The sequence below is a fragment of the Schistocerca serialis genome, chromosome 10 (genome assembly GCF_023864345.2).
Source record: "Schistocerca serialis cubense isolate TAMUIC-IGC-003099 chromosome 10, iqSchSeri2.2, whole genome shotgun sequence".
Taxonomy (NCBI): Eukaryota; Metazoa; Arthropoda; class Insecta; order Orthoptera; family Acrididae; genus Schistocerca; species Schistocerca serialis.
The window spans coordinates 167,823,429-167,839,863 of record NC_064647.1 but is presented as its reverse complement, the minus strand read 5'-3'; the positions used below and the strand labels follow the sequence as shown (position 1 = coordinate 167,839,863).

At 36.9% G+C, this 16,435-nt stretch overlaps 1 protein-coding gene across 1 annotated transcript in view; it reads right to left on the bottom strand.

Annotated features, from left to right (window-relative positions):
- The window catches only part of LOC126425282 (uncharacterized), a 66,759-nt gene that overhangs the window by 9,513 nt on the left and 40,811 nt on the right, over positions 1–16,435 (bottom strand). The window contains exon 3 of the mRNA XM_050088255.1: positions 6,430–6,577. Within this exon, the coding sequence (XP_049944212.1) occupies positions 6,430–6,577 (148 nt within the window). The remainder of the gene's footprint in view (positions 1–6,429; positions 6,578–16,435) is intronic.

Here is a 16,435-nt window from a genome sequence, read left to right as displayed (position 1 = left end):
ATCCAATTCATCACATCTTCCAGTCATTTTCACATGATCAGCAATTCCATTACAGGTTGTGGTAAAATAATTCATGTTTTTGGTTACATCTTATTATTTTTTTTTATTTTTTAGTCCACCTTCATCAGAGTCATTGGACTCACAATCAGAACTCTCAGCAAAAGTATTCAGGATAATTGCTATTAGATGCTTCACCAAACAATCTGACATCACTTTCTGCGGCCAACCAAGTCATAATTGTCTCCATATCAGATGTTGTCATAAACTCATAAGAAAACAAGCTCAGATCTTCACATGAACATGACTTTAAACACACAAACCTCTAATGAGTGTAACAGAGGTCATAAATGTAAGGAAACAGTTGACTGCATGGCAAACTACAATAGTCAAGTTCGCACTATTTGTCAACAAATTTTGGAACTAAAAGTGCACGGCCTCTCCAAGAGACCGCGGCAGCTTTATTCCATTTGAATTCAATGTATCTAGGTATACATATTTTGCACATGGCCTGGAGTATGTACACTGAGGTGACAAAAGTCACGGGAGAGTGATATGCACACATACAGATGGCAAGAGACCGCGGCAGCTTTATTCCATCTGAATTCAATGTATCTGAATTCAATGTATCTGGGTATATATATTTTGCACATGGCCTGGAGTACATACACTGAGGTTACAAAAGTCACGGGAGAGTGATATGCATATATACAGATGGCATTAATATTGTGTACACAAGGTATTATAGGGCAGTGCATTGGTGGAGTTGTCATTTGCATTCATGTGAAAAGGTTTCTGATGGAACATGACTGGAATTAAGAGCCTTTGAACATGAAATGGTAGTTGGAACTAGATGTATGGGACATTCCATTTTGGAAATCAGTAGGGAATTTAATATTCCGAGATCCACAGTGTCAGGAGAGTGACGAGAAAACCAAATTTCAGTCATTACCTCCCTTCAAACGACATTTTCCAACTGTTCAAGTTGTGTTTGAAGGAGTTATTGTGTCAAGAAGAAATCTACAGATACCAGTCACTGAATTCTGGTATCTGTTTTGACTGGACTGGAGGTGGGGTTCTGCCTACGTGTTGGTCAGGGGACCTGAAGATGGTGTAATATAGTGTTGAAACTGGTTGCCAAAATAAAATGATGAGTGGAAATTTAGGCGGCTGAAGGTGTTTTGATTTTACATTTAATTCCTCTTAGGTATAACAAGAAATGGCATATTAAACTTATGAAGAAAGTCATAAAGTTTTCATTATCATCTCAAAAATAAAATTACATATTTACTTTTTGGTTGGTTTTCAGGTACACATCTACAGTCCTGGAACATGATGAGATCACAACAAAGTCCTAGAGGAGTCAAAACAAAACGTTGTGACCCAAAGTTATGAGGCATGTTCAGAAAGTAAGTGTACTGTGACCATTACGGACTGTGTTTCTTTGATTCTTGACAGCTGGCAACACTGACTGGTGGAGGGGGATCCTGATTAGAATGAACATAGCAGAAACATGCAGCATCAAAGGAAAACATTGCAATGATAAAGTGGAGTAGTGATTAGCTTTACTTGAGACCAGCATATCACTATTGAAATGGTACCAGAGAACAAGAGAAATCAGATTTCAGCATCATGCATAACCTTTTGAACATGACAAAGGTCACCACCCGATGGATTCCGCAACTCATTACATCCATTCAACTAGCCCACAGAATCGTTGCAGCAGCAGAAATGTTGCAGCTGTGTCAGGACACCCCACATGACTTCTTCAGCCAACTGATCACAGTGGATGAATGCTGGACATATCAGTCTAACCCTGAGACAAAGTAACAAAACAAGCAATTGAAACATTTGGATTTACCCAAGCTGAAAAAGATGAATACCCAATTATCATCGGAGAAGGCAATGCTGGGTGTGGACTGCAGTGGCTTGATGCTAACAGATTATGCTTGTAAAGGGCAAACCGTCACAGAATGGAGTTATAGGCGACTGTCAGGGTAATGTATCAGGATATCAAGGAAAATGATCAACAGAACGAAATATGCACTCCCTTATATACAGGGTAGCTATAATTAAATTTTCAGTACTTGAGAGGGCCTCCATGAAAAACAAGTGATTGTAGGATAATAAAAGTTTGTGAGATCATTTGTGAGGACATGTGGAAGAGAAATAATGGATAAATCATTGAAAGAAACTCATTTTAATTTCCATAGGAAAGGGTAGCATTTGTTAATTGTGTGCCATGTTTACATACTAGGCTACAAACATTGCTCAATGTGATGACCATTTGCATCGTTGACAGCCTGGAACCACACTAGACATACCAATCTGCAACTGTTAGCAGCATTTTTTGTATAATGGGCTGTGGAATGTTCAGCTGTCAATACACAGCTTGTACATTGTTTGAAGACAGCATATCGTATCCAGCATTCTCAGCTGTGGAAACAATAACTTTTTCAGCAACTTTTGATGTCATCGGCCATCACCCTCCTCCAGGAGCAATTCCAAATTGCCAGTTAATTTGAAATTCCAAACCAGATTCTTTAGTCATGATGCTGGAAAATGATCTCTCCATATACCTTTAATAAACCAGTACTTGTGGAGTGACAGCAGTATTGCTGTCATTTTGATAACAAAGCTATATAAGTGAAGCCCAGCTCACCTTGTCCAGACCCATATCAGCTATCTGCAAGTGTAATCCACACTGATGCTTGTGTTTCAGCCCTACGTTGTTGTACCAGTGCCTAACAGTAAGTCATGACATCAACACTACTAACAGCACAAATCACACTGTCTGAAAATCATTCTTATAAAGTTGGCTTCTGTACACTAAATAGTTTTACATCGGATCAAGCAGTGAAAGTTTAATTATAACCATCTGGTATGAAATGAGATAATGGAGGAAATTAATGTCATAATATTCACAGAGACTTCTTCTCTGAAGCTAAAGAACTTCAAGGCTTCAATGCCGTGCATGCAATAGCAATGTCAAGGAGAGGAGACCAACAGAGCGAGTCGTCTTCCTCCTGGAGGAGGAATCAGGAACATCAAAAGAGTTGTCAAAGAGGAAAATATGATGAAAATCAAAGCTGCCACAATAACAGTAATAGGCATATATATACACACCCAGGTTTACCAGTTGGAAACATAGTGACTTTGGTATTGGAAGCTACTGAACAAATGAAATATGGCATAAATGTTACACTAGCCAGGGATCTGAATTGTAGATTTAATATGTGGAATGCTAATGCACACATATTGGTAGAAACACTAGATGAGGAAGGTTTTGGACTTGAAAATATAAATGAAATACCTTCATATGTAGGATATAACCAGTGCTACTGACTTAGTGTTTTATAAAGGAGGAAACTTAAAAAACCATACATAATTATGGTCCCCAGCAGGAGCCCCCATATGGAAATATATCTTGCTAATGCCAAGCTTCCACATCAGCACATCACAACTGAGAAAAGAAGCAACTGGACCAAACATATTCCACAAAAATACAACGGGAAATAGCAGAGGTAAACAAAGATGACACCAAGGGACCAAAAAGAAAGGCAAAACAGAAAAAGCACTGAAAAATATCCCCAGAAGTATTAAACAGAGCCACAAAAAACCAAAAGAAGAAGCCAACCACCAGAATCATGCTACTGAGGGTGCTGCAGATAAAGAAAAGAAACCCTACAGGCACTACACATAGCAAAAATACAGAGACAACAGGAAGATTTAGCTACATATTCAGAAAAAAGGAAATACAAATCTATAATAAAAGGAAAAGACTGGAATATATCAACAAAGAGGCAATGAGATTAGCAACAAATGATAAATCAGGCCCATTCATAGCAATGAGGAAGTAAGTCTCACCCACAGAAGGAGAAATTAATGTCGAGAAGCAGGAAACACATATCCTGCAAATATTAATTGAACAGAAAAAATACAAGGCATATGAAATCCAAGCAATGGAGATTGCACTCAAATTTGAATTGATAAAAAAAAAGCCAATAAAATAAGAATGGAACAAGACAGTGGCAGGTCCAGACAGCATATACATGTAACACTCCACTGGCAGCCTGGAGAAACTATGGAGGGACTTCATGAACAAGTGCCTACAGACGGGAATAATTCTTGAAAACTGGGAAACATCAGCAATAAAGTCCTGTACAATGGGAGGGGAGTAGTTAGTTTCATGTCCCATGGATCATTTTTCTCAATAAATTGTAGTGATATGGAATGAATCAATTTACATTCATACAGTAAATTAATTTGTAAATATGGCTACAAGTAGAAATTCTTCCAGGGAATAGGAAGAATGGTCAAGGAGAAACTTTTTCAGCTTTTTCCCAAATTTTACTGCACTGTCTGTGAGACATTTTATGTCACTGCATAAGTGACCAAAATTTTAGTTGCAGCATTGTGAACTTGTTTTTGTGCTAAAAACAATCTTAATGTGGAGTAATGAATGTTGTTTCTTCTCCTGGTATTGTAATTACATACATCTTCGTTTCTTTTGAGCTGTAGTGGGTTATTTACAACAAACCTGATGTGGGGATGAATATATTGTGAATCATTAGTCACAATGCCCAACTCCTTAAACAGATGTCTGCAACAAGATTGTTGGTGCACCACATATTATTCTTACAGCACATTGTTGAACAATGAAGACTTTGTTTCTTAAAGATAAGTAGCCCCACAATATTATTTCATATAACATTACTGAATGGAAATATGCAAAATATGCCAAGTTACTGATTTGTCTCTCCTCAGGGTTTACAATAATTCTCAGTAAAAATGTGGCTGAACTAAGCTGTTTTAGGAGTTACAAAATGTGCATTTTTCATTGTAAATTCTCATCAATATGGGCACCTAAGAATTCTGAAGTTTCCAGTCTATTTATTATTTCCTCACCATATGTTACATGTATCATTGGTGTAGGGCTAGAAAGCTTTTCCTTCAAAATATTCACAAAAATACTCAACAAAAGACTACTTCAGTCAAGGGAAACATCCTGGAATGCTAGGTTGGCTCTATGAAGGGCAGGAGCACAGTACAGGGGGTAAAATACTATACTACACAATCTGTGTTGTAGATCTCAGGGAAGTGTTCAACTCAACAAATAGAGGAAAATTAATAGACAGACTGAAGAAAGTGACCAGGGAGGATGGAAAGGGTGGGGGAGACCAGCCCACTAGTGAGAGCAATCAAGGCATGCCTTCAGCAAAATCTGATCCAAATAAACTACATTATAACAGTATTGATGTTTCAGAGAAAATTGTATAGCCAAATGGAGCTATCCAAGAAGACCCTATGAGTTCAACATCTACACAGCAGGTGTGACAAACATAATAGAAGAAATCTCAAAATCAGAAATATTTCTGTATGCAGATGACATGGTGATTGGATCAGCAGTAAGAGAGGACTTACAGAAGGCACTGTCAAGATCTAGGAACTTGGGAAATGATAACTGACCTACAGGTAGACCAAGAGAAGACTGTTCAACTGACATCCAGGAAGGGAGGAACAACATCATTCAAAGTCAGTATAGCTCTATACAATGAAACACTGCAAATACTAGTGAAATACAAATACCTGGTAGCTACATTACACTTATCTGTAACATTTTTCAGTATGCATATCCAAGAAAGAGCAGCAGCTGCCATCAAAGCTTCATATAATACCCCTAACATAACCAATCTATTGACAAGAACACAGATGACACTATACAGAGGAAGTGGTGCCAGTTGTAATGTATGGAACAGAGATCATATGGGAAAAACTTATAGATCAGCAATGTGAAAAGAATAGAAAAAGTGAGGATGCATTCATGAAGAGGGCATGAGGAGCAGGAGAAACAGCGCCATCACAAATTAACAAATGTGATTGTGAAAGAGACCTATTTCATGGATTACAACACTGGCTACCTTACACAGGACCGTATCAAGAATTAATGTTATGGACTAGAAGACAAGGCAACAAACCTATTCTACAACGCACCAGCCATCAGGATAACAGCTGGAGCACAGCTGTCAGAAAAAGAGCCATGTAGCAACAATACTTGGGCAATACATGTGTTTCATCATAAAATATGTATCAACAACAGATTTCATTAACCAAGTGGAGAGTTTAGATGTGTATTATGCAGACGAGTGTTTAAAAAATACATTATAACATGTATGAAGAGAAAATGCTACAAGAAACTACAGAAAAGGCCAAAAAAATTGTATAAACTTGTATAATAGTGCTCAGTCCGAGTACATCAGTATGTGTATATCTTGCATTTATATACTAAGACAAAAGAAATACGTAATACTTATAATGGTTTATTTTCAAAATTATCTATAAGTTACATTGAACTTCATCTTCCTGAAAAATATTAAAACTTATAGAAGTTACGTGCAAGCACGGCATTGATTTTTGTATGCAGGGTCTTACTCAGAGCTGTTCAAGCTGTCGGAGCTGTCTTCATCATCTTCCACATTTTCTCTAGCCAGGGGCACACACACATCTCTAGAACCACACACTAAATGTGGCCCGCACATTGTGTTTTCGGGAACTTCCTTGTGGCACCTTTCTCCATTTTCTGTGCAGAACAAAAGAATATACATATGATAAAAATTTCATGTAGATTTAATTACAATCATAAATTGGTACTCACCACACAGAAGAGATACTGAGTGGCAGACAGGCACATTTAAAGAACATTTAAAAGTAGATCAAATGCCTGGCTCTATCTCTTACTTTAAATGTACCTGTGTGTCAGTTGCTGCCTCCTCTATGTGGTGAGTAGCAATCTATCCTCTTTCATTGCTTTTATTACCTCCCACATTTTCCTTAGCTTACTTATAATTATGTATGGAAAAGAACTTAATTAGAAAACTAACATCAAATAGTTTGTAAAACATCATAATCATGTAGATTTGGATGCCTGAGTAAGAAAGTGGGTCACGTCTAGTTTTGACATTTTTGAATCATACATTGATATTTAATCTGCTATTCATCTGGAAAATGAACTTGGTTTGGATGGGCTGCCACAATCATTCCATGTGCAGTCTGCCATTCATTGCTGAGTTTACTGTCTGTAAGGGTCTCTAATAAATACAGACTTATTACATGTTGGTGTTGCATTTGTACTAACTATCCAATTTAATTTTGTAGATATATTTCATTGTAAATTACTTTCTTCAATGTAATGAGAAAAAACACATAAGTTTTGTCAAACCTGAGTGCTCTTCATGGAATTCCAGGTTGCTGTGGAGATGAGTTTAAGGAATTTGAGTCAATAAATACACAATATGCATAAAATATCTGTCTTCCAAGTATTAAGTTAAAATACAAGGGTAGAGCAGTGTGCCCCATTAAGGAATGGGACTACAGACAAATTTTAATGAAGATTTTAATATTGTGTAAAAAAAGGATGCCTGGCAAATATGTGGTTGATTTTAAATTGATAACCAGATGTCTGAAAGTACGGGTAGAAAGAGAGAGATTTAGAAAGGCAAAGAATGAAGATTTTATGGGAACACTTCTCATTTAGTCTCAGCTTGTTAAAGGTATTAACACAACAGCTGCAGCTGCATCATTTGTAACCCATTCCACAATTCTTTGGTTTCTCAGTATTTTCCATTGTTGCCTAGTTTGCTGAATTTCTGTGACTTTTTATCAAATTAGATAATTACTGAACACACTTCACTTTACTTTTTATTGGGAAACCTTAAAAGAGAAGAATCCAGATTCACTTAAAACCAAGGGAAAATGCAGTGCGTATAGTGATTTAATATCTCATATAGCTTCATGTTTATTTTTAGATTACCTTTGACCAGCAAACTCAAAATTCACTTTAATGTCTCTACCTTAGCAGTTCTCTAGCAGTGGAGGGGAGGAAGATCATACTGGAACATGTCTGAAAATGTACACAAGTATCACACCAACAGTGCTTTGTCCCATGAAATACAGTTTTTGTAATGCATCATAACTATGTAAACAGTACTTGTAAAATACACAAGTATTATGGCCAAATGCCTTAGAACAGAACAGGGGACATTGTAAATGGCTGAAGTGAGATTTTGGTTCATGAATCTAAGGGTTAGCCACTGGTGTTTTCATCTGAGGAAGAATTGCCATAACCTATAGTTTTAGATTCTTCATCAGAAAATGATGTTACACCACATGATGATATATTGAATAATGCTGAAGAAAGTAAGCATGTTTATATGTCATTTTATTAGGTTGGTGCATAAGTAGTATTTTTCCATAAGTTCACATAACAGAGACATTAGTCATCAATAATATATTCTCCTTCACTGTTTACAACAGTCTGTCAATGCTGTGGCAACTTTTCAGTTCCATGACTGTAGAAACCACATGATTTTGGGGGACACAATTTGTCAAGGCATTTCTGGACCACATTTTCATATAGAAAAGAAGTTTCTTGAAGGTTGTTTGATGGAGAGCACAGAAGGTGGAAAATCTGAGGGAACAAGATCAGGTGAATAATGTGGGTGTAGAATAACTTCCCAACCCAATTCCTGTATAGAGTTTTCTGTCATTTATCACAGAGTAGCATCACTTCACACTGTCTTCCTGGTCACTGTTCTTGGATTGCATCCAGAAGACATCTCAGTTATTAATCATAAATGGCAGTAGTGATGGTTGCACCTTGGGGAACCAATTTATAGTACACCACACCATTGCTATTCCGCCAAATGCATAACATTACCTTTTGTGGATGCTTGCAGGTCTTTGTATGGGGAGCTGCATTTTTGTTTGGGCCCTTTCTTTTCCTTATATTAGCATGAAGGCACCATTTCTCATCACCAATAATGATACTGGATAGTAATGGTTGATGTTGTTCATGAGCCAATTGGAGACAAGTAAGCAGAGATGCATGTATAGCCATCCATTGTTTTTTGTGATTGTGGCTTAGAGCATGTGGTACCCATACACATGATTTTTGGAACTTACCCATTTCATGCCAGATGTCACACGATGGTGGAATGATCACAGTTCATCACATTTATTTTATTTTATTTTATTTATTTATTTATCCATCCATAGACAATAAATATTGTATGTATATTGTCCAAAAGTACACGTAAATTCATGGGAGACAATTAGTACAAAAGGAACATACAAAATTTTACGTTAAATAGCGCAAAGAATAATACATACAAAATTCTACAAAAAATGTACAAAGAATAATACTTGGTCATACAAGACACAGTAATATAACCTTTTATGCATTTATACTAACAGTATTGTAACTGCATAGACTGTTTGTTCTAAGGCTTTACTCCACAACGGAGGGGTATCTGTTGAGAGGCCAGACAAACATGTGGTTCCTGAAGAGGGGCAGCAGCCTTTTCAGTAGTTGCAGGGCCAACAGTCTGGATGATTGACTGATCTGGCCTTGTAACAATAACCAAAATGGCCTTGCTGTTCTGGTACTGCGAACAGCTGAAAGCAAGGGGAAACTACAGCTGTAATTTTTCCCGAGGGCATGCAGCTTTACTGTATGATTAAATGATGAAGGCGTCCTCTTGGGTAAAATATTCCGGAGGTAAAACAGTCCCCCATTCAGATCTCTGGGCGGGGACTACTCAAGAGGACGTCGTTATCAGGAGAAATAAAACTGGTGTTCTATGGATCAGAGTGTGGAATGTCAGATTCCTTAATCAGGCAGTTAGGTTAGAAAATTAAAAAAGGGAAATGGATAGGTTGAAGTTAGATATAGTGGTAAATAGTGAAGTTTGGTGGCAGGAGGAACAAGACTTTTGGTCAGGTGAATACAGGGTTATAAATACAAAATCAAATAGGGGTAATGCAGGAGTAGGTTTAATAATGAATAAAAAAATAGGAGTGTGGGTAAGCTACTACAAACAGCATAGTGAACGCATTATTGTGGCCAAGATAGACACGAAGCCCATGCCTACTACAGTAGTACAAGTTTATATGCCAACTAGCTCTGCAGATGACGAACTTGATGAAATGTATGATGAGATAAAAGAAATTGTTCAGGTAGTGAAGGGAGACTAAAATTTAATAGTCATGGGTGACTGGAATTCGAGAGTAGGAAAAGGGAGAGAAGGAAACATAGTAGGTGAATATGGATTGGGGCTAAGAAATGAAAGAGGAAGCCGTCTGGTAGAATTTTGCGCAGAGCATAACTTAATCATAGCTAACACTTGGTTCAAGAAACATGAAAGAAGGTTGTATACATGGAAGAACCCTGGAGATACTAAAAGGTATCAGATAGATTATATAATGGTAAGACAGAGATTTAGGAACCAGGTTTTAAATTGTAAGACATTTCTAGGGGCAGATGTGGACTCTGACCACAATCTATTGGTTAGGAATTGTAGATTAAAACTGAAGAAACTGCAAAAAGGTGGAAAATTAGGGAGATGGGACCTGGATAAACTGAAAGAACCAGAGGTTGTACAGAGTTTCAGGGAGAGCATAAGGGAACAATTGACAGGAATGGGGGAAAGAAATACGGTAGAAGAAGAATGGGTAGCCCTGAGGGATGAAGTAGTGAAGGCAGCAGAGGATCAAGTAGGTAAAAAGACAAGGGCTAGTAGAAACCCTTGGGTAACAGAAGAAATATTGAATTTAATTGATGAAAGGAGAAAATATAAAAATGCAGTAAATGAAGCAGGCAAAAAAGAATACATACGTCTCAAAAATGATATCGGGAGGAAGTGCAAAATGGCTAAGCACGGATGGCTAGAGGACAAATGTAAGGATGTAGAGGCTTATCTCACTAGGGGTAAGATAGATACTGCCTACAGGAAAATTAAAGAAACCTTTGGAGAAAGGAGAACCACTTGCATGAATATCAAGAGCTTTGATGGAAACCCATTTCTAAGCAAAAAAGGGAAAGCAGAAAGGTCGAAGGAGTATATAGAGGGTCTATACAAAGGTGATGTACTTGAGGACAATGTTATGGAAATGGAAGAGGATGTAGATGAAGATAAAACGGGAGATATGATGCTGCATGAAGAGTTTGACAGAGCACTGAAAGACCTGAGTCGAAACAAGGCCCCCGGAGTAGACAATATTTCATTAGAACTACTGACAGCCTTGGGAGAGCCAGTCCTGACAAAACTCTACCATCTGGTGAGCAAGATGTATGAGACAGGTGAAATACCCTCAGACATCAAGAAGAATATAATAATTCCAATCCCAAAGAAAGCAGGTGTTGACAGATGTGAAAATTACCGAAGTATCAGTTTAATAAGTCATAGCTGCAAAGTACTAACGCGAATTCTTTACAGACGAATGGAAAAACTGATAGAAGCTGACCTTGGGGAAGATAAGTTAGCAGCAGCAAAGGCTCAGATATTCTCAGCAGCAGTGTCAGATAAACCAATAGCAGCAGAATCACCACAATCATCAGCAGAGCTGTCGTCATCAGCAACAGCATTCAGAACAGCAGACCCCATAATACTACCTCAAGGCAATGAAAATGCATGTGAGGAAAACATACAAAGGTCATTAGCCGCAGCAGCTAACAAAGAAGGGCAGTCACCAAGTCGGGGAGGACAGGAGCCACCAGCAAAAGCAGCCACACAGAAGAGGTACCTGAGGCCTGGGAGATCAACAGCAGAAGCAGCTTCCAATCAAGACAGATGCCTGAGAACTAGGAGACCTGTTACACTAAGTGGGGATTTTTTATGGTACCGAGTAAGCAGAAAGAGAACATGGAGAAAGATGTAAGTAAAACTGTCCATCTTAAATACCAGTGTCACAATAGTGAGAGGAATATAAACACCAGACAAAGATACGATCCAGGTTTAATGACACAAACTGAAAAAAATCACTGCATAGTACCAGAAGCAAAGGGAGCAAGTGAAGTACTTAGTATATTACAGGAAGGGGAACTATTACATTTAAAGCCAACTGTTAGAATACTTCACCAAAATGTTCAATACATAAACAATAAAACAGAGGAACTCTAGGTAATATTACAGGAGTATAGGCCAAACATTCTAGCAGTTACAGAACATGGGGTAAAAGAAAATCACATAGGAATATACAACTTGAAGAATTATGTGAAAGTAGCCAGTTTTTGCAGAACTTCCTATAAAGGTGGTGGGGTTGCCATTTTTTCTAACTATAAATCAACTAAAGCCATAAATATAACAAAATATGATATAGAATTGATCTTTGAAGCTACAGCACTGGAAACTAAAATTGCTGGGAATTTATGTTGAGTATTAGGTTTGTATCGATCACCAAATGGTATAATTAAAACCTTCTTTGAACAGCTGGAAGATATAATCCAACACCTCTCAAAAACATATACTTATTTGATCATTATAGGAGATCTGAACATAGACACGAGTAAAAATACAGACAATACTAAGACCCTACTGGACTTATTGTGCATATACAATCTAAAAATAAGAATAGATAAACCAACCAGATTAGCAAAGCATAGTGAAACTATTATTGATCATGTAATAACAAATATTCCTACATGCTATTGTGACACACAGGTAATAAACTCCACATTAGCAGACCATTTTGCAATCATGATAGACATAAATATGAAGACTAGTGATTCAGTGCAAAAGATATGGGAGATGAGAAGACAGAACTACCCACATAACATAAATCTGCTAAAAAAGATGTTAGAGGCAGAAAACTGGGATACAATATATGCAGCTAAAGATGCAAACACCAAATGGAACCAGTTTTATTCTTTATTCAATTATTATTATGATGTTACATGTCCTGTTAGTAAAAGGTTTGTCAAACAGCAACAAAAAAAGAAAAGCTAGGTGACTGGAGAAGTAATCCATGCCAGAAATAATCTGAGAGTGTATTATGACCTCTCCAAACAAAAAATACTGAGGCCTACAACACACTGTATAAAATAAAAAAGAAAGAGTACTGTAGTTTTATCAGAGAAACTAAAGCATCATTCATCAGGATGTCTATAGATAAGGGAAAGAACTACTCAAAAGGTTTATGGTCGTTCATTAATGAAGAGAGAGGAAAAGTAACAAATCGGGCAGAGGACATCTGCCCACTGATGAGTGGGAAAAGCATCGCAAACCCTCTTGAAGTAGCCAATACTTTTAACAGATATTATATTACTGTAGCAGACAAATTAATAAGTCAAAATAAAACAAATGCAGTAAGTAAATTGTTAAACCCCCCACATACAAATCATACTATGGTTTTCATACCTACAACAGATGCAGAAGTGTCAAACCTAATAAAACAACTTAAAATTAAACATTCATCTGGCTTGGATGGTGTCACATCACATCTCATAAAGGAATGCAGGGAATGTATATTAAAACCATTGACACACATGCTGAATGCTGCGATAGAAGAAGGTATATTTCCAGATTCACTGAAAGTAAGTAAAGTGAAGCCAATATTTAAGAAAGGGAACAGGGATGAATTAGGAAATTACAGGCCAATATCATTGATCTCAACATTTGCTAAAATCTATGAAATGATAATAAAGAATAGAATTGTAAGTTTTATAACAAAGTACAGTATACTGCATTCATCACAACATGGTTTCAGAGAAGGGAAGTCAACAAAAACAGCATCAACAGATATAATTGACCACATTCTTAATTCACTTGACAGGCAACAAAAGACTTGTGGGATTTTTATGGACCTGTCTAAGGCATTTGATTGTGTGAACCACTCAAAATTAATGATGAAATTATATCAGTATGGAATTAGAGGAAAATGCTATGACATACTTAAATCATACATTACAAATAGGAAACAATGCACAGAAATCAGACATACTAGTGGGGGAAATATAACAAACTACAGATCAGAATTACAAACAGTTAAACACAGTGTGCCGCAAGGGTCTGTGCTTGGGCCAATACTATTTATACTCTATGTAAATGACTTCCCTAGCTATATAAATCAGAAACGTATAATGTATGCTGATGACACAACAATCATTTGCACAGCTGACACAAAGGAGAAGCTTGAGAAGGAAGCACTCCTGACTATTGAAAATGCAAATAAATATTTAACACAAAACAACCTGTTTATGAATCAGTCTGAAACAATGAATGTAGTATTTCAGACCAAGAATAGTGAAAATTATAATATAAATGTTAATATAAATGGAAAGACTATTAAAGAAGTAACCAGCACAAATTTTCTAGGAACTATAATAGACAAACATTTGGCATGGGGTGAGCACATAGATGCATTGTGTAAAAAGATAAACAAACAGATCTTCATCATGCATAAAACAGCTAAGACTGTGGATGATAAAGTCCTCAGATCAATGTATTATGGACTTGTCTTCCCACATTTGTCTTATTCAGTTCATATATGGGGAAATGCACAAGCTGGCTACCTAAAAGGAATATTCACAATTCAGAAAATGGCAGTGAGTGCATTGCAAAAATACCACCAAGACAGAGCTATAGGCAAGCTTTTGTACACTATAATATTATGACAGTATATTCACTGTACATATACCAAAGCATAATGGCGGTAAGGTCAAGTGATAAACACCTCCTAAATAAAGATGTTCACAAACACGGTACAAGAGGAAATGAAAATTACTACATGATAAACAGAAATCTAAAACTGTCTATGACTGCCCCAGAAGAAGCAGGCAAAAGGTTTTTTAATAAACTCCCCAAAATCATTAAAAAAGAAACAGATCTAAAATGTTTTAAAAATCATTTGAAACTATATCTCACAGAGAAATGTATATACAGTTTGAGTGAATACTAAGATGGTGTTGAAATATATCATTACTGCAATGTACCTTTAACAATTATCATTTCTGTATGTTGTTTGGATTTGTGTGTACATATAATGTGAAACATGTAAAACCTTTGTATGATTGTGGACTATTTCTGTTTAATTATTTGTTTCATTTATATATAATGAAATCAAGTTTGATGTTAATAGGCTATTGTATGACACACCCAATACACTCAGCTGGATTTTCAACTGGAGTCCATGGGCAAAGAATAAATAAATAAATAAATAAATAAAAGTTTGGATTCCTTAGAAATGTTGGAACACATGAGGCAATAGTGACCCTACGACTTATCTTAGAAGAAAGATTAAGGGAAGGCAAGCCTACGTTTCTCGCATTTGTAGACTTAGAGATAGCTTTTGACAATATTGATTGGAATACTCTCTTTCAAATTCTGAAGGTGGCAGGAATAAAATACAGGGAGCAAAAGGCTATTTACAATTTGTACAGAAAGCAGATGGCAGTTATAAGAGTCAAGGGATATGAAAGGGAAGCAGTGGTTGGGAAGGGAGTGAGACAGGGTTGTAGCCTATCCCCGATGCTATTCAATCTGTATATTGAGCAAGCAATAAAGGAAACAAAAGAAAAGTTCGGAATAGGTATTAAAATCCATGGAGAAGAAATAAAAACTTTGAGGTTCCCCGATGACATTGTGATTCTGTCAGAGACAGCAAAGGACTTAGAAGAGCAGTTGAACAGAATGGACAGTGTCTTGAAAGGAGGGTATTAGATGAACATCAACAAAAGCAAAACAAGGATAATGGAATGTAGTCAAATTAAGTCGGGTGATGCTGAGGGAATTAGATTAGGAAATGAGACACTTAAAGTAGTAAAGGAGTTTTGATATTTGGGGAGCAAAATAACTGATGATGGTCGAAGTAGAGAGGATATAAAATGTATACTGGCAATGGCAAGAAAAGTGTTTCTGAAGAAGAAAAATTTGTAACATCGAGTATAGATTTAAATGTCAGAAAGTCGTTTCTGAAAGTATTTGTATGGAGTGTAGCCAGGTATGGAAGTGAAACGTGGATGATAAATAGTTTAGACAAGAAGAGAATAGAAGCTTTTGAAATGTGGTGCTACAGAAGAATGCTGAAGATTAGATGGGTAGATCACATAATTAATGAGGAGGTATTGAATAGAATTGGGGAGAAGAGGAGCATGTGGCACAACTTGACTAGAAGAAGGGATCGGTTTGTAGGACATGTTCTGAGGCCTCTGAGGGATCACCAATTTAGTATTGGAGGGAAGCGTGGAGGATAAAAATCATAGAGGGAGACCAAGAGATGAATACACCAAGTAGATTTAGAAGGATGTAGGCTGCAGTAGGTACTGGGAGATGAAGAAGCTTGCACAGGATAGAGTAGCATGGAGAGCTGCATCAACCCAGTCTCAGGACTGAAGACCACAACAACAACAAGAAGCCGGAAGCCCTTATATTCATTACAGTAATTCAGTAATGATTTTACCACACTCAACAGCTGTCCATCAGATTTAAAAAATTAACAGAAACTTTAGGGGATGAAAGACAGGGTTTCCAGTTTTCCTTAACAGAAACATTATCAGAATTGACCTGAGTAGTCATTTACCAAGTAAAAACACTGTTCAAGGAGAAATTCTTTAAATTCTATTTTAAAGCTGTTTTCATCTTCTAACTTTCTCATGTTGGCTGGC